The sequence below is a fragment of the Notolepis coatsorum genome (genome assembly GCF_963971535.1).
Source record: "Notolepis coatsorum genome assembly, chromosome: 16".
NCBI lineage: Eukaryota > Metazoa > Chordata > Actinopteri > Aulopiformes > Paralepididae > Notolepis > Notolepis coatsorum.
The window spans coordinates 59,994,543-60,019,559 of NC_140180.1; the positions used below are offsets into that span (position 1 = coordinate 59,994,543).

General features: G+C 42.0%; 1 protein-coding gene across 1 annotated transcript in view; it reads left to right on the forward strand.

The window, feature by feature from the left end:
* Positions 1 to 1,069: 1,069 nt before the first annotated feature.
* Positions 1,070 to 25,017, forward strand: part of tex11 (testis expressed 11) — a gene marked incomplete at both ends in the record, with an annotated part of 30,295 nt that continues 6,347 nt past the window's right edge. The window contains 19 exons of the mRNA XM_084332041.1: positions 1,070 to 1,097; positions 1,762 to 1,877; positions 5,457 to 5,541; positions 5,693 to 5,772; positions 6,066 to 6,146; positions 6,755 to 6,874; positions 7,112 to 7,192; positions 7,305 to 7,390; positions 7,485 to 7,542; positions 7,636 to 7,731; positions 9,423 to 9,504; positions 9,615 to 9,693; positions 10,193 to 10,344; positions 18,893 to 18,978; positions 19,066 to 19,203; positions 19,512 to 19,614; positions 21,840 to 21,964; positions 22,087 to 22,172; positions 22,521 to 22,574. Coding sequence (XP_084188167.1) covers positions 1,070 to 1,097; positions 1,762 to 1,877; positions 5,457 to 5,541; positions 5,693 to 5,772; positions 6,066 to 6,146; positions 6,755 to 6,874; positions 7,112 to 7,192; positions 7,305 to 7,390; positions 7,485 to 7,542; positions 7,636 to 7,731; positions 9,423 to 9,504; positions 9,615 to 9,693; positions 10,193 to 10,344; positions 18,893 to 18,978; positions 19,066 to 19,203; positions 19,512 to 19,614; positions 21,840 to 21,964; positions 22,087 to 22,172; positions 22,521 to 22,574 — 1,736 coding nt within the window. The remainder of the gene's footprint in view (positions 1,098 to 1,761; positions 1,878 to 5,456; positions 5,542 to 5,692; positions 5,773 to 6,065; positions 6,147 to 6,754; positions 6,875 to 7,111; positions 7,193 to 7,304; positions 7,391 to 7,484; positions 7,543 to 7,635; positions 7,732 to 9,422; positions 9,505 to 9,614; positions 9,694 to 10,192; positions 10,345 to 18,892; positions 18,979 to 19,065; positions 19,204 to 19,511; positions 19,615 to 21,839; positions 21,965 to 22,086; positions 22,173 to 22,520; positions 22,575 to 25,017) is intronic.

Genomic DNA, 25,017 nt, shown 5'->3' on the forward strand with positions numbered 1-25,017 from the left:
ATGATGTGGTATTTGCAAATATTTTGATCAGTCCAAGCAAGGTTTGTATAAATTAATAAAAAATAGGGAAACAAGTCCAGGCACGCACTCCAGGTTTTTCAAATTTATTGGCAGCCTGAAATCATGACGTTTCGGTGTGAACACACCTTCTTCAGAATGGCTTGCATGAAGCTAAGCATAAAGGGTAAGTGACCCAAGTTTATACAAGTCAAACAGGAAGTGACAACATAGGAAGTGACAGCACATTCCAACAAGAGATCTGCACAAGAGTACAAAATACCACTTACAAGCACAACCTTTTCAGAAGTATGTAAATCAAAGAGAAGCATGTAAATAAAAAATTATAAATGAATACCAACAATACATCACTGTAAATGGCCAATTTCATTGTACTCAGTAGCCTATACTCTTAAGATAAAGAAGAACACTTAAAAGTAGAAATAAATGCTAAAAATCGACTCAAGTTGAAAGTACATATATATTCAAAAAGTAGTGTTATCTAATAATAATAATAATAATAGATTGAATTTTAAGAGAGAAGCGCCTTTCTCAGACTCAAGAACAAATCTACTCAATGACTGTAATTAGTCACTTTACATGGCTGCAGGTTGGCACAAACACAATTACAGTGGCACCTCCATGAACACTTCTAGAAGAGCTATCTCTATGCCTGTACGTCACAGCCTACTAAACACAGTGCGGCTCTGACGCGTGATTACGAAACCAAGTGAACGCCATGTAGTTTGCAAGGCTGTTTGGCGTGGAAATGGGCAAAGACACAGCTCGTCACGGATTGGGCAAACGCGTCGTGGCCAATCAGAGAGCGTCAGTCAGTGCCAATCAGAGAGCGTCTCCGAGAAATGCGGCTTGGTTTCGTAAGAACGCGGCTCTGACACAGTGGAGCGTCGCACACGCACGCACGAGAAGCACGTGAGATGCAAACCGCGGTAAAGTCTCCACCAGAAGGCGCGAGAGAGATAAAGCTGGGAACGAGGTTAGAGAGAGAGAGAGAGGCTGACAGCTCGAGCCCCTGTTAGAAGCAGAAGCAGCTGGTTTGTTTGACTCAAACATGGAGCGGTTTGTCTCAAATGTGAAAAGTAAGTAAACGTTCATGTTCACTTGCTTGCTAAATTGGCTATTTATATATAACCTATGTATTTAACAAACAGCTTTACCGACAATTTGCTGTTTTGTTGGCAGCTTACCAGAGAAGACGTACATGTACAATGTTAGCTAACGTGAGCTAACTTCAGATAGCTAGCTGGCGACATCTAGTGTTGGCTCGTTCACTCCATGTGGCGACGCGAGCGGCGTTCTACTTTATTAACAAGCCAACGTAACGTGATACGTTTTACTTTTGAGTTAGCTATACTATAAATATATTATTATTATTATAATATAATAATACGTTTTGCTCAGTTTGCAAGCTATAGTTATGGATAGAGGGCGATAATAAAGACCAACTACAAGCTAAGGTAACCCATTCATTTGACTCCACTTTACTTTATATGAGAAATATTTTATACTTCAGTTTTCAAAACCCAGTCATTTCATATGTCAAAACTTTAATTTATTTATCCATTATTGTTTATCCAAATACTCCCCGTTTGTGTTGCATTTGTATTGTATCTGTATTGTATAGCCCCTGCATTCTCTTGTAAGTTATCATCGTCCCCCCTCTCGACTCACCGCAGGCGCCCGCTTGTGGTGATGAAGGGTATCGTGTGTTTCTTTTCTTATGTTTTTTCTTTTCTTACTCAGGTCTCACAGAAAACCTGCTGCAGAAACAGGAAGATAGAAATTATGAAGAGGTGATAGAGAGGCTTTTTTCTGAAATCTCTGGCCTAGGAGTTTTCTCAAAACCATTGGATTCACAGGTAGGTACCAGCTGAAGGTACGAGTCTAAGGGGCACGTTCACCAGGGATCACGGTTCTCAATATATTATTGTCGCGTGAGTTTTTTCCATAGCCTATGTGTGCGAAGACGCTCTCTGATTGGCTAGCCGCATACAGCGAAGACCCTCTCTGATTGGTTTAGCCCCGAAGGGTCTCTTCCGCCTAACCTTAACCCTAACTCTAAGCATAACCCACTTCGAAAGAGGGCCAAAGCATAACCACTTTGAAGAAAATATATATGTACAAGGCGGAAGAGACCCTTCGGCGCTAAACCAATCAGAGAGGGTCTTCGCTGTACGCGGCTAGCCAATCAGAGAGCGTATTCGCACACATAGGCTACGGAAAAAAATCACGCAATATTGTCACACACACACACACTGGCATTTTTGCTTTTGAAATTACATTTCGTGTTACTAGTTTCCATGCATTGTATTTCTCTCCCAATTGGCTCTGTGTGTGTGTGTGTGTGTGTGTGTGTGTACACGCTATGGGATGAGGAAACCCCTCCCTGTGAGTAAATAACCAATCACTGCTAAGATGTTGTGGTGACAGTAACACTGGAGTCATATTTCACACAACACTTGAACATGGCGAGTTTGAGAACATTTCGGTTTTAGCATTGAATACATTGACGAGGGAACGAAAACAGTTAACAGAAAAATTACTGTCTGCAAGCATTGCTTCACATGTGTCACCTACGTAAATAGAAACACTTCAATATAAGTGCACATCTGCGCCGTCACCACCCAGCAATATCACTGTCTGGAAGCAGGACAGCCGAACAGGTAAGAACACCATCAGTGAAAAAACAGCAGTCTCGCTGATGCCTTCCAACAAGCCTATACCTACCTACTGGTTCAGAAAAACACAAGAAAATAACAATTGTAGTGGGGACGTTCATTACAAATTATTTGCATTCATTTTCGGTGGTTAGAGATGTGGGCTTTTGTCACCTAATGAAAACGCTCTATCCGTGTTACACTGCCCTCTTGTATATTTTTCAGCACCAATGTAATTCCCAACCTCTATGAAACAACGTGCAAAGGCATTGAAGACGAATTGGCAAAAACACAGAGCCTTTTGCAACCACTCAGTCAACAGAGAGTTACAGTACCTCACTGTGACAGTACTATGTTGGATTGGGAGATGAAGAAGAGCGCAGTATGAAAGTCATACAAGCACTCACTTGGCAGAGGAATTGACAAATGCAGTTAAAATAAATGACACTGAGCGGTCAGGTGGCGTAGCGGAGATTGCGTTCGTCACCAACACCGGAGACGCTGGATTCGCCTGTTCGAATCCAGGTCACAGCTCCGGCGTTGTCACCAGCTTGGCTGGCCGTTCACACTAATACAATTGGCGGTATTAGAGGGTGGGAAAGCTGGCGGGGTGGGTCCGGGTCGTTGTAAACAGCGACTCCTACAGTTCGGTCGGGGCGCCTGCTCAGCGCGGATAGGATCTAAGGGGGGTAGTGTGATCCTTCCACACGTTACACCCTCTCAGTGAGAGTCCGCGCTGCCAGGTGAAAAGAAGCGGTTGATTGGCTGGACATGTGTCGGAGGAAGCACGTGAGAGCCTCCACTCTCCCAGACCGACTGTAGGGGGTAGGTGCGCAGCGACCAGGAAGGGGATTGGGAATTGGCATAGCAACTAACATTGGGATGGGATAAAATCGGAGGAAAAAGGAGGGGGAAAAAGATTTAAAAAAAAAAATGACACTATTTATTTTAAAGGTCCCATGGAAAGTAAATAAAATCACTTTTTGGGCAATTTTACACACTTCCTGTGAGTTTATGGCAGGGCTGTACGTTACCTTTTTTTGCACATAGCACTGGTGCTACAGACAGTGGTGCAGTCGTAATATGGGAACTGGTGACACGCCACGTGCACGCGCATACATGTTCCCTCAGTTGCGCACAGAACAGATGATTATTATGCATAACAATGGAGATCAAGCAGAGAAACCTTCTCGTAGGTATCCTATTATTATGCAAAGTCTAGGTGAGAAGTGCCGGCCGCCGGCCGGGTAGCTTTCTACAACGGCCGGTACTTATCATTGCGCGCACTTCTGCCCTGAGTGACCTACTAATAACACGCCGTGTAACCGCGTCTGTGCACGACTGCATGCCTGGCTACAGAGGTTGATAGTTTTGTAGCACAGGCCAAAATCTTGTAGCATGTAAAGTAAACTCTATGGAACACACCATGTACGTTTTTTTTCAACACATTTAATTGTTTTGTATTTTTAATCAAGTACTGTGGAGCACCACTTTCTGCCCTTCCAATGTCCAAGCTGTTTTTGGCTGGAGTCCCCGAATCCCTTCCATGAATGAATGAATGAATGAATGAATGAATGAATGAATGAATGAATGACAACTTTATTTAACAGATTGCAGAATGGGTACAATAAAGTACGGCTCAATACACACAATTGTTAAGGGGATGCAGACCAGAGAAAGGCGTTTGTCTTGTTTACATCAGGGTCCTCCATTTTCAATTCATAGTGACATTTATGACATACACAACATACATGACATCATGACATTTATGGCATAGGGACATATATGACATACAGGTATATAGTACTGTTACATTTGTGACATATACGATATGCAAATATACAGTACTGTTACCCATAGATCCTAACAGAGAATATATACATATGATGGGGAGGAGACTGTACATTAGGAGGGGGTGGGTGGGTGGGAGAGAAATATACATACGTGGGGAGAGAATATATACATACGGTGGGGAGGAGACTGTACATTGGGAGGGGGTGGGTGGGAGAGAAATATACATACAGTGGGGAGAGAATATATACATACGGTGGGGAGGAGACAGTCTATTAGGAGGGGGTGGGGGGGGTTGGACATTTACGGTGGCCAGTTTTGAATTGCAGCCTCACGTAGGTGCTCTTTAAGAGCGGTTTTGAATGTAGGTAGGGATTCACATTCCTTTACACAAAGTTTACAGCTTTGGGTAGGGCGTTCCACATTCCACATCCCACCCATTTTATCTAGTGAGGCTGCCTCTCTGTGTGTGATTGGGTTGGCTAGCTAGCGGCTAACATTACGTTAACGTTACGAGGGTGCATTGCAAAGCTTATTTATAAGCATTGACGTTTTCACTGCACATAGAAACAGTGCAGGGGGGTAAAGCTGGGATTTATAAGCACTCTGGAGCTATGATGTCAACACTTTTGAGGACGTGCTGAGAGTGGAACAGCTGAAGGTCTGCTCTGCTGTCGAAACCGCTTCCGCATTATTTGCACTCGCTGCTCATATAAACGTATCTCAGTTGATTGTGGGCGGGCGGTGGCAGATCAGCGCCTATTCACGTCAGCGAGCGAGTCAAATCAGAATGGCTCGTTTCAGTGGGGGTGTCTTAGCTGAACTGAAGAAACGGGACTGGGTAGAGATTGTGAGAATCTAGGTGTGAAGTACAGTGTGAGATTTCAGCTCTGAATATTAGTGAGAGTCCAGGTGTAAATACAAAAATATATTGTGTCTTCACAGAAAAAAAAATGTCTTAAATATTTCACATGTCTAACTATATTGCAGCTTGAAGAGTGTGCTATCCAGCTATGGAACTGGGCAGTTACGAAGCGTGTGGGCACGGTCATAAATGAAAACCAGAAAGCCAAAGGTAGGCTTCTTAGTATACCATGTAGACACATAACAACAACACTTAATCTAACTTCCCATCTGAAATGTTGACATTATGTAGGACTTCATGCAAGGCTGGTCAGGGGGCCGTATCATATCACATTTATACTCATGTATTCCTTTCTTGTCAGTGCGTCATGTGGCATGCAGTCTGCTGTACTGCTGTGAGCCGGAAAATCCAACAGAGGGCATTGTCCGCAAGCAGATCTTGGTAAGTTATTTTAGGTACATTAGAGTGCTTTTCTTTCAGAGGGATGGGGCCCATGGCTGTGCATGCCACCTCCTGAATACTTAAATTTCTCTGATCTTTATGATATTTTTCTACTCTTTTAATCTGGAGGGTGATGTTACTTATAGTCTACTGATTATTGTTTGTGATGCTGTCCCTGTTGTCTGTATGTGAGGTCCTGTTGTCATGGCAAGTGTCTGATATGTCTCATCACCATTGTCACCGAGGCATATTCCATTGTATTTGGCAAATAAAGTTATTCTGATTCTTCACAGATGGCCGGAAAGACGGGGAGAACCTGGCTGGACTGTAAAAACCCCCAGTTTGCAGATACATTCTTCAGTCTGGCTGTTAAAGTGAGCAAACAATAATCATTCTAAAACTGAGTTTAACTTAAATATGTTGCTTTTTTCTTGTTAAAATGTTTTCTTCACACATCTTGCAATTTTTTTTGCAGAAAATACTTTTCACCTGGTAGTTTACAGGTCACAAAATAAAATACCCAAACAATTATATGAAGAACAGCACAGCACAGAACAGCCCCCCCCCCACACACACACAAACAAGTGACACCCCACATGACATATATTATGGTTTTTATCACATTTTGTTATCTAATGATCCCCTCCACTCATAAATCTGCTGAAGCCACCCCACATTTCAGTGAATTTATGCACATAATCTTTCAGTTTGGCTAGCATTAACTCATATGAGGCTGTAACAGTCATGAGTTCAATCCAGTCCTTATAAGAAGGCTTGCTTGTATTTCCCCAGTTCCTTAGTATAATTCTGGCTGCATTAAGGAAGCCTTCCAAGGCTAATCCAAGCTGTACTGTTGTGAGTCTAGCCGGTATATCAGAATTGTCTTCAAGAAGGCAATATGTTGCTATTTTTTAGGAAATGTTCAAATCTCTTTAATTCTCTATAAAAAGAAAATCACACTAATGTGCACCAAATCCCTCAGAGCCTAGAGACCCTGTACAGTCGACTCACATCCAGAGAAGATGGAGGAGCCAACATGATGACATCCAAGGGCGAGGTGGAGAAGGACCTCATACGAATCCTCTCTTACCAGGCAGAGTCGGTGAGCTCCATGAGGATGTGATGTTCAACACCTACAACAATGTGAAGCTTTGTTCTTGTGATATTTTGGCAGAAATAGAGTGATATTTTCACAGTCTTGCAGTGTGAAATGTGAGGCAGCTGAATAAGTGTTGTGTACCGTGTAATGATGTGAGATGGAAATATCTACTTGTGCAGAGGTACATGTGAGCTATCTGATTATATTGTGTACTGACTTACAGTTTGTCCATCCTTGTAGGCCATAAGTCAAGGGAATCACCAGGAGGCTGTGGCCTGTTTGCAGCGCTGTAAAGACATGTTATTGCAGCTACCAAAGGAAGTAGGACATTTCATTGTTAATCATAACTGCTCGAAATGTCATGACATCTTGTGATTGCAAAGCATTTTGCAACTGATATGGGATTTTGTGGATGTTTTCTTTCCCCATACAGACTGGGTATCTCTCCCTCATGTGCTATAACTTTGGGCTGGATACTTACAATGTGAAACAGTTTGAGGAGAGTACATTTTGGTTGAGGTAAATACTTGAATGTGTTGTTTACATGGAATATTGAGTAACAATTTAAATGAGACTGAGAGTAATGCTCTGGATTAATTGTTTTGTCTATTAGCCAGAGTTATGATATTGGGAAGATGCACTTGAAATACTCCACTGGTGCTGAAGTCCAAGTAAGAGAGAGTAGTACAAAAGTAAAACCATAGCTAATAGTTTGCTGCAAAGTGAAATTAATGCATAAGCCTCTTTAATGTCTTTCATTTTAGGCTAAAGTCTTGAGGCTTCTAGCTACTGTCTATTTAGACTGGGACTGTCAAAAGTTCCAGGAGAAAGCTCTCGTTGCTGTGAGCTTAGCAAATAAGGTAGGATACCCTAACACCACATCACATGGTAACATGTTGCTGGACACTTTAACTTCCAAGTGCATTACATTGATACATTGCATATATTTTTTATGTGGGTGGGTCCTAGTGCGAATGGAGTCCCTAACCCTGGCAGTCTTAGTGCTATGCTGTATATACACACTGAACTACACAGGACCTCACAAGTAATCATTCTCACAATGCAATTCACATTGACACTTTGAAATGCATGTATGCAAATAGTGATAATTACTTTAACAATTAACATTAACACCGGCCGCCCGTCATACTGACACAATTGGCGGTGTCAGCGGGAGGGAAGCCGGTGGGTGGTAATCTGGTCGTTGTAAACAGCGACTCCTACAGGTCGGTCAGGGCGCCTGCACAGCGAGGGAGGGAAATGGTGAAGGTAGTGTGACCTCCCACGCATTACACTTCACCAATGAGAGTCCGCGCTGTCAGGTGAAAAGAGGCTGCTGGCTGTCTCCTATGTATCGGAGGAAGCATGTGATGTGATAGACTTCAGGGCTCCCTATACCGACCAGTGGGGGGCACATGCGCGCAACGACCAGGAAGGGGAGGGGGGAATTGGCATAACGACTAAATTGGGATGGGAGGAAAATACAGAAAAATAGGAGGAGGGGCGGCTGGGTGGCGCAGCAGACATTGCGCTCGTCACCAACGCAAGAGACACCGGGTTCGAATCCGGCTGTCTGCATTGCCTCCGGCTTGGGCCGGCCGTCATACTAATTGGCAGAGTTAGCGGGGTGGGAAGTCGAAGCGTGGTAGTCTGGTAGTTGTGAACAGCGACTCCTACAGGTCGGTTGGGGTGCCTGCACAGCAAAGTCAGGAAAATGGCGGGGGCAATGTGAGCGCCTCCTACACGTTACTCCTCGCCAAATGAGAGTCTGCGCTGGCAGGTGAGAAGATGTGACTGGCTAGGGCGGCTAAGTGACGCAGTGGACAAGGCGCTCGCCACTAACGCAGGAGATGCTGGGCTCGAGCCCAGCTCTCTGCGTTGCTGCCGGCTTGGCTGGTCGTTCATACTAATACAATTGGCAGTATTAGAGGGTGGGAAAGCCGGTGGGTGGGGATCGGACGTTGCGGACAGCGACTCCCACAGGTCGGTTGGTGCGCATGTACAGCAGAATCAGGAAGCATCGGGGGCAGCGTGAGCCTCCCACGCGTTACTCCTCGCCACTGAGAGATCGCGCTGTGCAGGTGAAAAGATGCGACGGCTGCCTCCTCATGTACCGGAGGGGACACGTGAAGCAATGCTTCGTCCACATTGCAGCCGACCAGTGGGAGGCATGGTCTAGCAACGTTCGAGACAGGGGAGGGAAGAATTGGATAATACGAAATTGGGATAAGAGAAAAATAGAAAATGGGGAGAAAAAGTAGATAAAAAAAAGAAGATGTGACTGGCTGCCTCCACATGTATCGGAGCGGACATGTGATGCAAGGCTTCTATCCTCCCTACAACCGGCCAGTGGGGGGCATATGCGAGCAACGATCAGGACAGGGGAGGGAGAATTGGCACGAGAGGTAAATTGGGATGGGGAGAAAAATCACAGAAAAAGGAGGAGAAAAAGAAAAAAAAAGAGAAAAACGAGGAGAAAAAGTGGATAAAAAATAAATAAAAAATTAACATTAACAATACTGTACTCTGTTGCAATCTGCATATTTGACAGGAATGTGTGAATACCTTTGGGTTGCACCTGAAGATCAGAATCCTGCTGAGATGTGGGGCCTCAGATAATGATATTAGAGCAGGTTAGTTATTGATGAGTGCTTCAGAGCCAACAGTCCAAAGACTGAACCATTTATATAGAACTTTATTCACAATTACAATATAGAAAAGCAGATGACTGGTTTGTTTTCAGGAGTCAGTGAGACACTGGTCTCCGAGGTCCCGCTTGAAGTGTGTTTGAGCATCGTGAAACTACTCATGTCTGATGACAAGTAAGCAAACTCCACACCTTGTTCACTATTTTTACTCTATGCTTTGATTGATTGATTGATTGAAAAGTTTATTAACAGATTGCAGAATGGGTACAGTACAGTACAGCTCAATACATACAATTGTTAAGGGGATGCAGACCAGAGAAAGACTTTCGTCTTGTTTACATCAGGGTCCCCCATTTTCAATTCATCATAACATATATGACATACATGACATACAGATAGACAGTACTGCTACATCTATACATTTATGACATATCAGATTTGCAAATACAGTACTGTTTGTGATACAAAAAGTGTCCAGAAAAAGAGTGTATATACATTTGACGTAGAAACTGTACATTGGAGGAGGTTGGGTGGGTGGGGTGGGCTGTGTGCAAATGCTATTTGAGTTTCAGCAATTGGTGTGCAACTGCATTTTACGGAATCTTCTTCAAATCACAATAATAGGAATGAAATGTAAAAAGAATATATAGTGTTCAAGTTGTGCTGTTTCCAGAGAGGCAGTGGCCTTTGACTATCTCAAGAGCGTGTGCCAGCACTTTGAGTCGTCCCCTGACCTGGGCAGTGCTCTGATCCTGCACATTGAGCTGCTGCTGCGGAGAGGCAAGGAGCTGCTGGGAAAACAGAAGATAGAGGACGTCATCACCGGTATTTCATTATTAAACATTGATGATGATCCGTATCTTAATGAGAATGACATATTGCAGTGCTGATTGTTGTTGTAGTAACGCCGGCACAGTCAAATTAAAAGCCCATCTTGTTGACTGTAATTACTGGTAGAAGTGCAGCAATGCCACTTGACCTTTTCACAGATGTGTCATAGCAGGGTAAACACAGTGGTCCTCATTCTCGAACATGTACGTAAGTACCTTTGTAAATATCTTGGTAAAAAGTTTGTACTAACACATTTACAAAAATCCTCCTCCGGACATGAGTTGGGTTCCCATGAATGAAAAACGTCACTCATTCTTAAACTGGAAGCATGTTCTCGTACACTGAATTTGCATACAGAAATGCCCCGCCAGCTCCTTATAAGGAGAGGCTATCCATTGCGTCTATTCCATGCTGACCCATGCTGGGGAAATATTCAACAGGTAGTGCGAAAGCAATTTGTGACTGATCGAAGTTAGATTAGATTAAAATGTATTGTCATTATACAGTACACGTACAGTACACCATCCAACCAGAGTGCAAATGTAACAGTAAAGTGCAATAGTAACATACAATGCACAGGTGATGAAACTGGTAAAAGGCTTAATTTGGGATAAATAGTTAGGCATCGTGAGCCTTATATGCACACACGCAAAATGAGATTAGATTAGATTAAAAATGTATTGTCATCATACAGCACAAGTACAATACAACGAAAATAAGTTTGGAATCCAACCAGAGTGCAAATGTAACAACCAGTAAAGTGCAATAGTAATATACAATGCACAGGTGATTAAACTGGTTAAAGGGGAATCTAACTATTTCTTTCACTATTTGGGCAATTTTACACAATTCCTGTGAGTCTATGGAACACATCTGTAAGGTTTCTTTCAAAAAGATTCATTGTTTTATATTTCTAATCAAGTACTGTAGAGCAGCACTTTCTCCCCTTCAAGATTCCATGCTGTTTTTGGCTCCGCCCATACTCGCAATGCGCTTTGAGTGACAGTCACCCACTGCTAATTAATTTCGCCGCGCGGGGGGGGGGGGGGGGGGCATAATCCCACGGGACAATGCATTGGTAACTTGTTTCAAATGACAATTTATACCCCGTGAATATTATTACACGGATCGGAATATGCGTGGGGGCGTGCGCTATGATATTTTGCAACAGGTTGACATGAATGCTGATACAGAGAGAGCAAGAGAGAGAACGAGAGAGGGAGAGAGAGAGATAGAGAGGGAGAGAGAGAGACAGATAGAGAGAGGGAGAGAGAGAGAGGAGAGATTGCTCCAAGAGCGCTCGTGTGCGTGTGTGTGAGCGGCTCGACTCGCGACTGTGTGTAAATGCAGAGACAGAGACAGAGGAGAGATCGCTCTGAGACGAGTCGCCATATGAGAGCCTCTCTCCCTCTCTATCTGTCTGTCTCTTCCTCTCTCTCTCCCTCTCTCTCTCTTTTTCTATCTTTTGGGGTGTCAGTGACAGGGAAACCGAGTCAAATCAGAATGGCTTGGTTCAGTGGGGGAGGACCTTGTCTCATCTGAACTGGAGGAATGCGCCAAAAATTGAATTTGCGACATAGACACTGTTGGTACAACCCCACATTGCTAGAAAACAATGCTAAACACTGGAAAAGGCAATTTATAAGATAGTTCCTCCTTAACACTTTGAGTGCCACGGACGCTTTTTGTCGTTAGTTCATGCCGCCAGTTGAATGCTAGCACACTATATAGCGTTTGTTTGTCGTATTTTCTTTTATTAGCGATTTGAATTCATATTTCATCAAACGAGCCTCACGCTAGTGCTGCAGACTCTCTCTGAGCTCCATTGGGAAAATACCGCCCCCTATCGTCTCTCCCTGTGGTACTGCACCCCATTGGATTAGACTGATGGGGGGGGGGGTCCAGTTTCCTCATTTTACTTATCCGGCGAGCCAACTGAAGGATCGAAGTGATTGCCGAGCCGCAAAACAACGTGGAATACATATTTACAGTACCCAGCGCTGAATCAATAAACGCAATCGATATTTGGAATGGCGATCAGGAATTGGAATAATCTTTTTGGAGAACATCTGATCTGAGGTAAGCAATTTATTTTACCAGTCTTGGGGTAATCGGATCTGTTTTCACCTATTTATCAGCGTTTGCCCCATGTGTGTGTGTGTGTGCTGATCAGGAAATGAGAGAATATATCTTTCACATACTATCGATAATCTAGCGTTTATTTGAAAACGATTCATAAATAGGCAGAAAAATGACAATGTTTTTTGTGTATCCAGAATATTCCAGTAAATGCCGTTTATCACGGAATCTATATATTTTCCTGAAACTTTCAAGAAAACGAGGGCTTTTCAAAATGCTATAAAACGGAAAAAGGAACCGATTAAAGCAGGGGTGGCCACATTTTTTTTTTTACTTTTTTTTTTTTTACTTTTTTTTTTTATGTCACTCATTCCATAAGGACGTAGAATAAACATTTACAATTTTTTTTTAAATGGTCCATTTGCATGTTCTTGGTATCTGAATCTAGGGACATATATGGATCAGTGTCAGAAATAGTGTGTCTGTTACTAGGCTTGAGTAAATTGTAATGAACCAAAGGAGAATATCAATTCTATTTAAAAAAAAAATTATATTTGACTGTAAATAACACCATGCTAAAATTGACCAGACCTGAAAAATCTAAGCAAATGAATAAAGGGAAGATGATTAAACAGAAGGTTTTGTAGATACAGTACTGAATTCTGCCATCTTTTTTATAATGTAAATTTCTCCACCATTTTTCATCATATTGCAACACCGTTTTTTGCAAGACGTTCACAGAAAGGTATAGAGAAACTAACTGCGTTCTGTTTTATGGCAATAACGTTCAGGTTTGTGGGAGATAATCCCAAAAAATAAGAGAAATTAAAAAGTAAATCCAGAAGTCAGATGATTGACAGGGGCTGGTGTGAGCTGGGTAGGGTAGTTTTTCGAAATTTGAAAGCCCTGAGTCTCTTCCTTCAAAAGACTACACTCACTTTTGGCTGTGCCACTTCCTCCTGTCAATATGCGCCGGTTTCCGACTCAATGCCCTGAGATTTCTATAATCTTATATTTCACTAATAACAGTTAAAATAATTGGTAAACAAACGTAATGCTGAAAATATACACTTTTACTGTATATCTCGGGCTTAAGAGGTTAACCCTGTGAGGCCCAAATTAAAAAGAAATTAGCAACTTCAGAGGCCAGAGGGTGGGACATATAAACACATTTACTATCAAATAGCATTGTGAGGCTGAACAACAGGACCAATTGACTATACATGTGCTTAAAGGGGAACTATCTTATTAATGGCTTTTTTCAGTGTTTACCATTGTTTCTTAGCTATGTGGACTTATATTAATAGGATATATGTCTCTAATTCTCATATTGGCGAATTCTTCCAATTCTCCTCTCACAATATTCACCCTCACTGAACTGAGTCATCTGAAAATGTGCATATCTGTGATGTCAGAGATTTCTCAGCTGCATAATAATGTGGCAGTTGATGTGGCAGTTGGCACCAGGCCACACAGTGGACAAAACGGCTTAAGATCTTGAGGTAGAAAAAATGCGGTTTTTAGTACTTGATTAGAAATACAAAACAATGCATTATTTTTTGAAAAAAACCTAGGTGTTCCATAGACTCACAGGAATTGTGTAAAAGTGCCCAAATAGTGAAAGAAATAGTAAAATAGTTCCCCTTTAACATTTTTTAAGGCGAGACACTGCAGGTGAATAGTCAAATATACTTTTTTTGTTGATTTTGAGATTTTGTTATATTTTGCTTCCTAAACATGTCTTCTATGAAACTAGTGACAATAAAACGTCAATAACACACATTTAGTTGTTTATTTTACATCATTTTGCCTTATTGCATCCATAAATGTGCACATATTTAATGGGGAAGTGCCTCATTTGCATATATAAACATAAATTTCAGAAAACTTGCAATATATTTTTTCTTAGTTTATATGTACATAACAAATTGGGAAAGTTTCATAGTGATATCTATTCAAATATTTTTTGCCTATTAGGGGGTACTACACTGTACTACACTGTTTGTAGCCTGTGTGTAGTTCTGTTCAGTTCAATAACATCATTATTATTATTATTCAGTTATCAGGCATGTGTTTAGGTTGTCTATTACTAATGGTTTGATTAGGTATTGTGTTTGTAAATATCTGTTTAAAAAAAAAAGTATGGCATTTTACAATACAGAACTTTGAAGGCGTTTTCCCGAAAATGAGTTTTAAGAGTTTTTCCTCATACTCTGAGCCAGAAATCTCCACTTCAGTAGCACTCACATACACCAAACCTTCCAGTTCTATTCATATCTATGTTCTGAAGGTATTTACAGAAGGGTTTGTTGATATCGCATTCATACCCTGATTTATATCACATTTTATTCCTAAAAACATGGCGAAATATGGAATTTTACCATAAAAATGGACTGAATGGAGTAGTTTCTGATTTATGGAGTGATAAAAAGAGATATCCAAAATCCCCTCTGTAATAACCTTTGGCTCTAATATGTCAACAAAATGAAACTATAATTTTGAAAATGGCTTTATCCAATGTTCAGATTTCTGTCCTGGAATTATATGCAAATTAGTGCATATTTAAGTAGATCATGCCTCATTTGCATATTTAAACATACAATTTCAGAAAACTTGTAATACAAAAAAGTCTTGTCTTAATATAAGTAATCAACTGGGGAAGTTTCATTGTGATATCTATTAGTTAATTTTTTTACCCTATTCACCTGCAGTGTCTCCCCTTAAATAAACATTATTTTTTTAAATGGCTAAAAGTGATTTTGTAATTTTGCAACCGTGGGTCTCACAGGGTACTTTTAACCCTGTGAGGCCCAAATAAAAAAGACATTAGCAACTTCAGAGGCCAGAGGGTGAGACCTATAAACACATGAAGGGTGCCGTGACTGAAAAAAAAGGTTGAGAAACGCTGGTATATGGTGTGGCTCTTTGTGGTACCACAGTAATTTTTGTGGCTCTTAGTCGCTGACTGGTTGGCCACCCCTGGATTAAAGAAACAATCCGTTTCGATAATGTTTATTTTTTTGTAAATATTTTTCCCCCTCCTTTTTTCCGATTTTTTTTGTCCCATCCCACTGTTAGTCGTTATGCCAATTCCCAACCCCCTTCCTGGTTGTTGCGCACCCCCCCCCTACTGTTGGTCCGGGAGGCCGGAGACTGTCACATGTTTTCCTCCGACACATGTGCAGCCAGCCGGCAGCCAGCCTGGCAGCGCAGATTCTCACCGGGAGAGTGTAACGTGTGGACGGTCACACTACCTTTCTCTAGATCCTACCCTCGCTGTGCAGGCGCCCCGACCGAACTGTAGGGGTCGCTGTCCACAACGCCCAGGACCCACCCACGGCTTCCCTCCCCCTAACTCAGCCAAACGAGTTAGTATAGCGATCAGCCCAAGCCAAGGCAATGCTGACTCTCCGGGAGTCGAGACCGCAGCCTCTTGCATTGGTGACGAGCACAATCTCCGCTACGCCACCTGACCGCCCCCGTTTCGACAATGTTGACTGCAAACAAGTCATTGATAAGCGACACATAGCCATAATTTAAGACATAGATTTTGCGTTTAGAGCGCTATCATTGAAGTGGGTGGTGGCATTCAACGATAAATAGTGCACGCCACACTGGCAATCAAAGTGTTAAAGGCTTAATTTCTGATAAATCGTGGTGATTGTGGTCACTTTGATTCTACAGACATCCTCGGAATTAAATAATTATAACAATAATAATACGACAATATTTGTATCATTAACAATTACGTTTTACATTTATAGTCATGGCTCAACGAACCATGTCCAAGAAACGGCTGTGTGTGTGCGCTGAGTGCATCTGCCTTATACATCATCACCAAGCCATTTCTCTGACATGGTTCGTTGAGTCATGACTATAAATGTAAAACATTTTATTATTTATTTATTGTTAATTGTATTTATTATCATTATAATTATTTAATTCCGTGGATTGTCTGTAGGATCGAGGTGAAGGCAATCCCCAAGGACTTCTCCTAAAAACAGCTGTTATATACTCGGGTGCACACCAATACAAAGAAAGCCGTTAAAAACACGGGCACACACCGGTCTGTCCGACTTAAAGGAAAACTCCAACATTTTGGGAAATTAGCTTATTTAACATCTTCCCTGGAGTTAGACAAGAAGATACATAACTTTTTTGTCTCTGTGCGTGCATTTAGCTTTGGGAACAGTCGCTCCGTTAGCATAGCTTAGCTTCATCACTGGAAGTGGGGGAGATCCGGAGCTTCATCACTGGAAGTGGGGGAGATCCGGAGCCTGACGTTCCCTTACACTGTATACAGTCACGAAATACACTCCAAATACAACTCCAAAACGTTCATGTAAACATGTTGTGACCTGTGTATTCACCACGTGGAGAAATAAAAAATAATTGAATTAGACAATTACGTTTTATAAGCAAATATACTCTGAACTATTTTTTGCCTAACCACTCCTCTCTGAGCGCAGTCAGTGATTTCAACGTGTCGTCGTGATTGTTGACATTCTCATTCATTCAAAGGATCCGAACCGATTGAAGTTTATGGATACCATGACTTAAAATCGTCTTACCTTGACGATTAAAAGCCTCCCCAATTTAGAAAACAGTAATCCAATGGCTGGTATTGATAATATACTACTAACTACTGGACGCTCTGAGCTAACCGGAGCTAACACAGAACAGGATGGTAAAGCATATATAATGACTTCCTTTCTGGGGTTTTCAAAATAAAAGTGCAACGTTTATAGCAGCGGAAAACGTTTATTTTGTACATTATCGAACGTTAACACGAACCTAAACTGACGTTACAACTAACCTAAAGTTAGTTTAGGTTCGTGTTAACATTAGATAATGTACAAAATAAACGTTTTCCGCTGCTATAAACGTCGCACTTTTATTTAAATAATCACTGTCTTTAAGCGAATACTGTTTGGCAAAATTAGTTTGAAAAGTGACAGTTTAGTAGCACCATCTCTAATATAATGGTTACACAGGTAGCATCAATAAAACAATAATGAATGGCGGCTGGGTGGACATTGCGCTCGTCACCAACGCAAGAGACACCGAGTTCGACTCCGGCTGTCAGCGTTGTCTCCGGCTTGGGCCAATCGTCATACTAACTCAATTGGCAGAGTTAGCGGGTGGAAGTCGATGGGTGGTAATCTGGACGTTGTGGACAGCGACTCCTACAGGTCGGTTGGGGACGCCTGCACAGCAGAGACAGGAAATGGCGGGGGTAGTGTGAGCCTCCCACACGTTGCACACTGAATCTTTGTGTCGTGTTAACTACTGCTCAATGAAATTATGTAGATGATAAAATAAAAATAAGGATTGCAATAGGGATTGCTGTTTTTTCATCTACATCATTTCATTGAGCTATAATTAACAACACAAGTATTCAGTTTCCTCTGATGACATCATGGGAGGAGATATTCAAACAAAAAATGCTCTCAATAACTCAAATTAAATGAATGTGTGCCTGATATTCTATATTCATATTTCAAATTGCATGTGTCCGGCTGGCAAAATTCAGTACTGTATCTACAAAAACCTCTGTAAATCATCTGCCCTTTATTCATTTGCTTAGAGTTTTTGTACACTTGATATCAAGAAGGTGCTGAATGAGCTCAGTGGCAAATGTTTCACGTCTGGTCAATGTTAGCATGGTGTTATTCACCTTCAAAGATGGAAAAAACTAAAATATACTATAATTTTTCTTTATATTCTCCTTTGGTTCATTACAATTTACTCAAGAATAGTAACAGACACAATATTTCTGACACAGGGAATACATTCCCTGAGGTCCATAGATTTCCATAGATACCAAGAACATGCAAATGGACCTTGTAGAAGTGGAGCAATCTTACAATTTACTTGGATATGTACTTTTAGGCGAATTTGAAAATATGGCTAGGGCTTAAGAGCTTAAACAAAATACAATATAATACAGTAATGTTGTACAAAATTAACTCCCCACTCCCAAAATGTCTCATTTAAATGGAAAAATTCTAAATTACAATCATTGCCAACGTCAACCAAAGCTGTTGCCATGAAAAACAATAGGGCTGTTGTTGAGATCACATTAAACGAAAGGATTGTTATCTAACAAGTTGTGATTCTATCATGTGATTATATTGTCTGGGTTTTGTTTAGCTATACATTTTGTGAAGCGATACAAACACTTTTTCTGCCAATTGAAAGATTATTTGCACAATATGGACTTCTGTTATGCATCATTGACATTTACAGTTGTTTGGCATATATAAATACCCTATATACAAATTAATTAAACTGCTTGGGCTAAAAGTGGGCTATATTTAGCCAGACATATTTCTGAGCTAGATGAGAGCTAAGGCATAACGTTAGCCGTGATGTTGAAATTGGGTCTAGTATTGGGCTGATGCCTGCTACATGGTATCAGTATGGAGGTCGCACCTCTATTTACTGATGTCTCCTCACTCAGGACACTACACGGGTAACCAGCTGACACCCCAGGCCCTCACCAGTCTGCACCTCCTGCTGTGGGACAAAGCCTCCAAACACTTTGAGGTACACTGAACACAAAGTCCTGTCCACTGGTCTATTTTAACACTGGGCTCTCTGTGTATATTATGTAACATCAACCTCCCATCTCAGGCTAAGAACTACTCGGAGGCTCTGCAGTGGTACAACTACTCGCTGAGTTTCTACAAGGCAGGCCAGATGGAGCCCAACCTGGCCAAGCTGCAGAGGAACAGAGCCTCCTGTCTCCTGCAGCTGCAGCAGCTGGATAAGGTGAGACAGTGTGAACACACACACACACACACACACACACACACACACACACTCACACGCTTGCATGTAGGCACAACCTAGTCAAAACATCATTGTGCATTTGACTGCATTAATGACAGCTGTTATGCTAGCTAACATATCTATACATGCATGTACATGCACACACTCAAGGCAAACAAACAAATACACTCATACGAAGGCACATGTGTACACATCCACACACATGCAGTCCTCTGTACTTTTGTTTTTAGTGTCCATTTTTGTGGAATATATTTGAATGTAGTTATTTGCATGTTTGTAATTGTCAGGCTAAAGAAGCCATAAAGGAGGCAGAGAGATGTGATCCCAACAGTATTTTCACTCAGTTCAGTGTTTACAAGATTGCCATCCAGGAGAGCAATGTAGAGAAAGGTACATTATGTCTTGTATGTAATGCTTATAAAGGTATGTACTGTATGTATCTGCCACATTCATGTTTGCCTACATCTTCAGTATATTCCTTGTGTGTTGGTGAGACATACTACCTAAAGGGATATTTAGTATTTTTGGACATTAAGTGGTATGGAATACTTGCCACTCCAGTAGTATAGTTGATGTAATGCCAGTTGGCTTCCTGACCAAGTCCAGTGGTTGGAGTTCTGGTCCAGTTCCGAGCGAAGCGGGAAGCTTCAGACAGGCAACAAACAGGGTCACAAGAAAAAAAAGAAAAGGTTAATCTACACCATAACATGCAGGCAAAAGTCTTAACCATCCACACCATAAACCATGGGCCTTGCCTATTTCCTATGCTTCAGAGCGAACTAGTTGGAACTAGTCCAAGTGTGATGTAGTTACTACATAGTGGAGCTTGTTCCAACATGAATACAGCATAGAAAATGCGCCAGGCCCCTGGTTTTATGTTGTGGATAGTTAAAACGTTTGCCTGCATGTTATGGTGTGTGTTAACACTTTTCTGTCTCGGGACCCCATTTGCTGCCTCTCTGAAGCTTCCTGGTTCGCTCGGAACCGGGCCAGAACTCCTACCACGGGACTCGGTAAGTAAGTTGGCATTGCATCAACTAAACTACTAGCAAGTATTTCTTACCACTTAATGTAAAAAAATTCGGAACTATCCCTTAAACCCTTTCACTACCACACTACAGAAGATGAACCCTTTCACTACCACACTACAGACTATAACCGGCTGTGACCCTTTGTTGTGCGACAGTGAACGGGTTAACCTACCTCTGTATTGTCGCAGTGAAAGCGTTAACCCTTTGGTAGTGTGGTCCGGTCTTGTACCGGATCTCCTCTCTGGTAAACAAGAATACCCTGAAGACTCTGGCAGGAGCACTCATTCAAGGTTACTACGACTATGCTTGCACCTCATGGTACCAAAGCACCTCAAAGGCGCTAAAAACAAGATTACAAACATCACAAAACAAACTGGTCAGACTACTGCTTGACCTTACTCCTAAAACCCACCTCACCCCTGCCCACTTTGACTACCTAGGATGGCTTAGAGTAAACGACAGAGTACAGCAACTTGCAATGGGCCTGGTCTACAAGATACACTATACGACTAAGGTACCCATGTACATGTCAAAATACTTCCCAAAGGTCAGTGAATACCACGACCACAACACCAGAGGGAGCTCAACAAATCATGTTAAACCCAGATTCGGCTCAAACAAGGGACTAAACACGTTTCGCAATTATGCCACATCAATGTGGAACGCCCTACCCAAAGCTGTAAAGGAATGTGAATCCCTACCCACATTCAAAACCGCTCTTAAAGAGCACCTACGGGAGGCTGCAATTCGAAACTGGCCACCGTAAATGTCCAAACCCCCCCACCCCCACCTAATAGACAGTCTCCTCCCCACCGTATGTATATATTCTCTCCCCACCGTATATGTATATTTCTCTCCCACCCACCCCCTCCTAATGTACAGTCTCCTCCCCACCGTATGTATATATTCTCTCCCCACCGTATGTATATTTTTCTCTCACCCACCCACCCCCTCCTAATGTACAGTCTCCTCCCCACCGTATGTATATATTCTCTCCCCACCGTATGTATATTTCTCTCTCACCCACCCACCCCCTCCCAATGTACAGTCTCCTCCCCATCATATGTATATATTCTCTCCCCACCGTATGTATATTTCTCTCTCACCCACCCACCTCCTCCTAATGTACAGTCTCCTCCCCACCGTATGTATATATTCTCTCCCCACCGTATGTATATTTCTCTCCCACCCACCCACCCCCTCCTAATGTACAGTCTCCTTCCCATCATATGTATATATTCTCTGTTAGGATCTATGGGTAACAGTACTGTATATTTGCATATCGTATATGTCACAAATGTAACAGTACTATATACCTGTATGTCATGTATGTCCCTATGCCATAAATATCATGATGTCATGTATGTTGTGTATGTCATAAATGTCACTATGAATTGAAAATGGGGGACCCTGATGTAAACAAGACAAACGTCTTTCTCAGGTCTGCATCCCCTTAACAATTGTGTGTATTGAGCCGTACTGTATTGTACCCATTCTGCAATCTGTTAAATAAAGTTTTCATTCATTCATTCATTCATTCATTCATTGGTAGTGAAAGGGTTAAGCTATTTTTTTTTGTATCAGCTGCACAAGCAGTGGCAGCCATGGCGCTTCTGGCCAAAGGCCCCATGTCTACTGAGGACAGACTGCTGGTGTCGGAGAACGCAGCCTCCAACCTCCTCAGCCTGGCTGCTCAGATCGCTTTGGAGGTAGAGTTCATTATCGCTGAGCTGATTAGTATTTTAGCATTTACCTACAGTGGTGCTGTTGATGATAATGATCATGATGATGATGCCGATAATGATGATGGCGGTTTGTTCCGTCCTGACAGAATGAACAGCAGGACACGGCCATGAAAGCGCTGGAGAGTCTGTGTGAAAATTCCAAAGACGGAGCTCAGGTTCTAACCGCTCTCAGGTCTGTGTGATCATTAGTAACAATCATCTCTCAACAATGTACAATCAAAATATTCAACCGTGCTGCACTCAATATCTTCTATTAGTTGGCAACGCTGTATTTGAACATTCACTCTTCTTGAGTGATAATGTTACAAAGAACACACAATGTGACAACGTATGTGACGTTTACAACATGCAGTGAGAGAGACGGCATACTTTCTGCTGAGGTTTCCTTACACCTTTCTGATCCACTGACCTATATTCTCTTGTTTCCCCTGTGAGAGTGTGTCTCTGTAATACAGTTAGTAGGTGAAAGGAAGGAGGTCATCGTCTCTTTCTCTCTCTCTCCATTCATGCTTTCGTTTAGGTGTTTGGTTCGACTGGTGCTCTCTACAATAGAGAAAGCAAGTGAGGAGAAGAGGTGAGGGTAAAGGATAGCATTTGAAATGGTGACCTGTAGACATTATCATTATTTTCTATTCTCCCATGATTTATTTTCTTTACTTCAATTTGACCCATTTTGTCTGCACCTAGTTCTCATCTATTTATCACTACAGTAAAATGCACAAAAATTATTTCCTTCTTATTTTCATCTAAAGAAAAGAAAATGTACCTACTACATGAGTTTCGTCGCTCTGCACTTGAGGGCGAACACCAAAACAATGTCCAATACGGTGCTTGAGGCTATGGGACTTGGAAAGAAATGTATACATATGATTAAAGTACTTTATGGCTCACCATCAGCAATGATAATGACAGGCAAAATATGCTCCTCGCTCTTCCCGGTCTCTAGGTCTTCTAGACAGGGTTGTCCTTTAAGTCCTGGATTTTTTGCGCTTTCCCTTGAAACATTAGCCCAATATATAAGACAAACAGAAGAAAAATCGTCCCTATAATAATTAAAGATACCCCACACAAAATTGCACTTTATGTGGATGATTTACAAATTTTTATGAAAGACCCCTCCCAATTGGCCACACATTTACTTAGGATAATTGATGAATTCGGTAAATGGTCAGGCTTCAAAATTAATTGGCCCAAATCAGCTTGTTTACCTCTAAATGAGTTGACCAAAGTGGTGCAACTACCGGCAGACATCCCCATAGTTGAACACTTTAAATACCTGGGCATCGACATTTTCCCCACCCTTAATCAGACAAGTAGATATAACTTTACAGGCACATATAATAAAATACACCAATATCTAAATAGATGGTCGAGCCTTCCCAACTCATTACAGGCCCGAGCATCCATAGTTAAAATGAACGTACTGCCCAGGATAAACTTTGTCAGCTCAATGCTCCCCTTACCCACCCCAATGGACCACTGACGCAAGATACAAACTATGATATCTAAATGTATTTGGAATAATAAACGTCCAAGAATCAAAAGAACCACCACTCAACATAGGAAACAGGATGGGGGTTTAGCAATCCCCGATTTTAAGTTATACTTCTGGTCTTTCTCGCTGAGACCCCTGATACACTGGTTTGATCCTGAAAGTGCTGTGTCGTGGCGTACCTTGGAGGCAGCAGCAGTCTTACCGCGAAGATTACAAGATGTAGTATACTCCAACACCCCTATATCAAAATGCCAATTACGATATGGCCCTATCATATCCCATGTGATTCAAACATGGCGCAATGTACAGAGAGGTCTTGTGCTGTCAAGTGCCCATGGCACCTCGACTCACCAATATTTCATAACCAACAACTACTTGTTGGGCATAAATCCGTTAACATTCCTCAGTGGGAAAAGAAGAGAGTTCACACTCTGGGGGATATATATGATAAAACCGGCCTTTGCGTGTTTCAGGACCTAAGAGAATTCTTTGATATCCCCGGTGCGTCTTTTTTCCTCTACTTACAACTAAGATCGGCGCTTAAGGCTTGTGGGGTTCCGTGGGCTCAAACACTACATCCACACCCCTTTATTATGCTTATCAGAGACAGAACAAGATGTCTCAGATTTCTATACACTTTTAATCAAATCCACATATAACCATCTATCACTAGATATAGTCTGGCGAGGGGACATCCCAGAATTAGACCCTGAGTTTGACTGGGATGATATTTGGACTAATGTTACATTAGCTTCTCGTAACCCTAATCACCAGCAAATACATTTTAATTATATTCATAGGACGTATCTCACACCTAGGAAGCTGTACGCTATGGGGTTTGTGGCCGACTCTCTGTGCACTTTGTGCGCTCTGAGGGCCACTGGCACTTATTCTATTATATTCTATTCTATTATATGCACATGTTTTGGGAATGCCCACCGGTAGCTAGTTTTTGGAAATCTATAACAACTAAACTTTCAAACATATGTAACTTGACAATTCCACTGACAGCAACAACACTACTCCTAAATAATAATAATAATAATAATTAATAAAATGTATAGAGCGCTTCTCAGTAACCCGAAGTCGCTGACAATACGCAGAAAGGAAAGAAAAACAAAGAAACAAAAGAAACAGAACCACAGGGGAAACAGGGAACAATATGAAATACACAGGAGCATAGAGCCACAGTAACAAACAACAACAACAGGTTGGAGGAGGGTGGTTATGGGTAGGGAAGGTTAAATGCTAGGGAGAACAGGTGGGTTTTGAGACAGGATTCGAAGGTGGAGAGTGAGGGAGAGTCTCTGATGGTCTGAGGGAGGGTGTTCCAGAGTCGGGGTGCAGCGCGTGAGAAGGCCCGATCACCAAAACCTTTGAGTTTGGATGACGGGACAGTGAGGGAAGCAGTGGAAGAGGACCGGAGGGAACGGGTGGGGCAGTAAGGGAGAAGGAGGTCAGTCAGGTAGGGGGGGGGGGGGGGGGGGGGCAGGCTGTGGAGTGCTTTGAAGGTGAGGAGTAG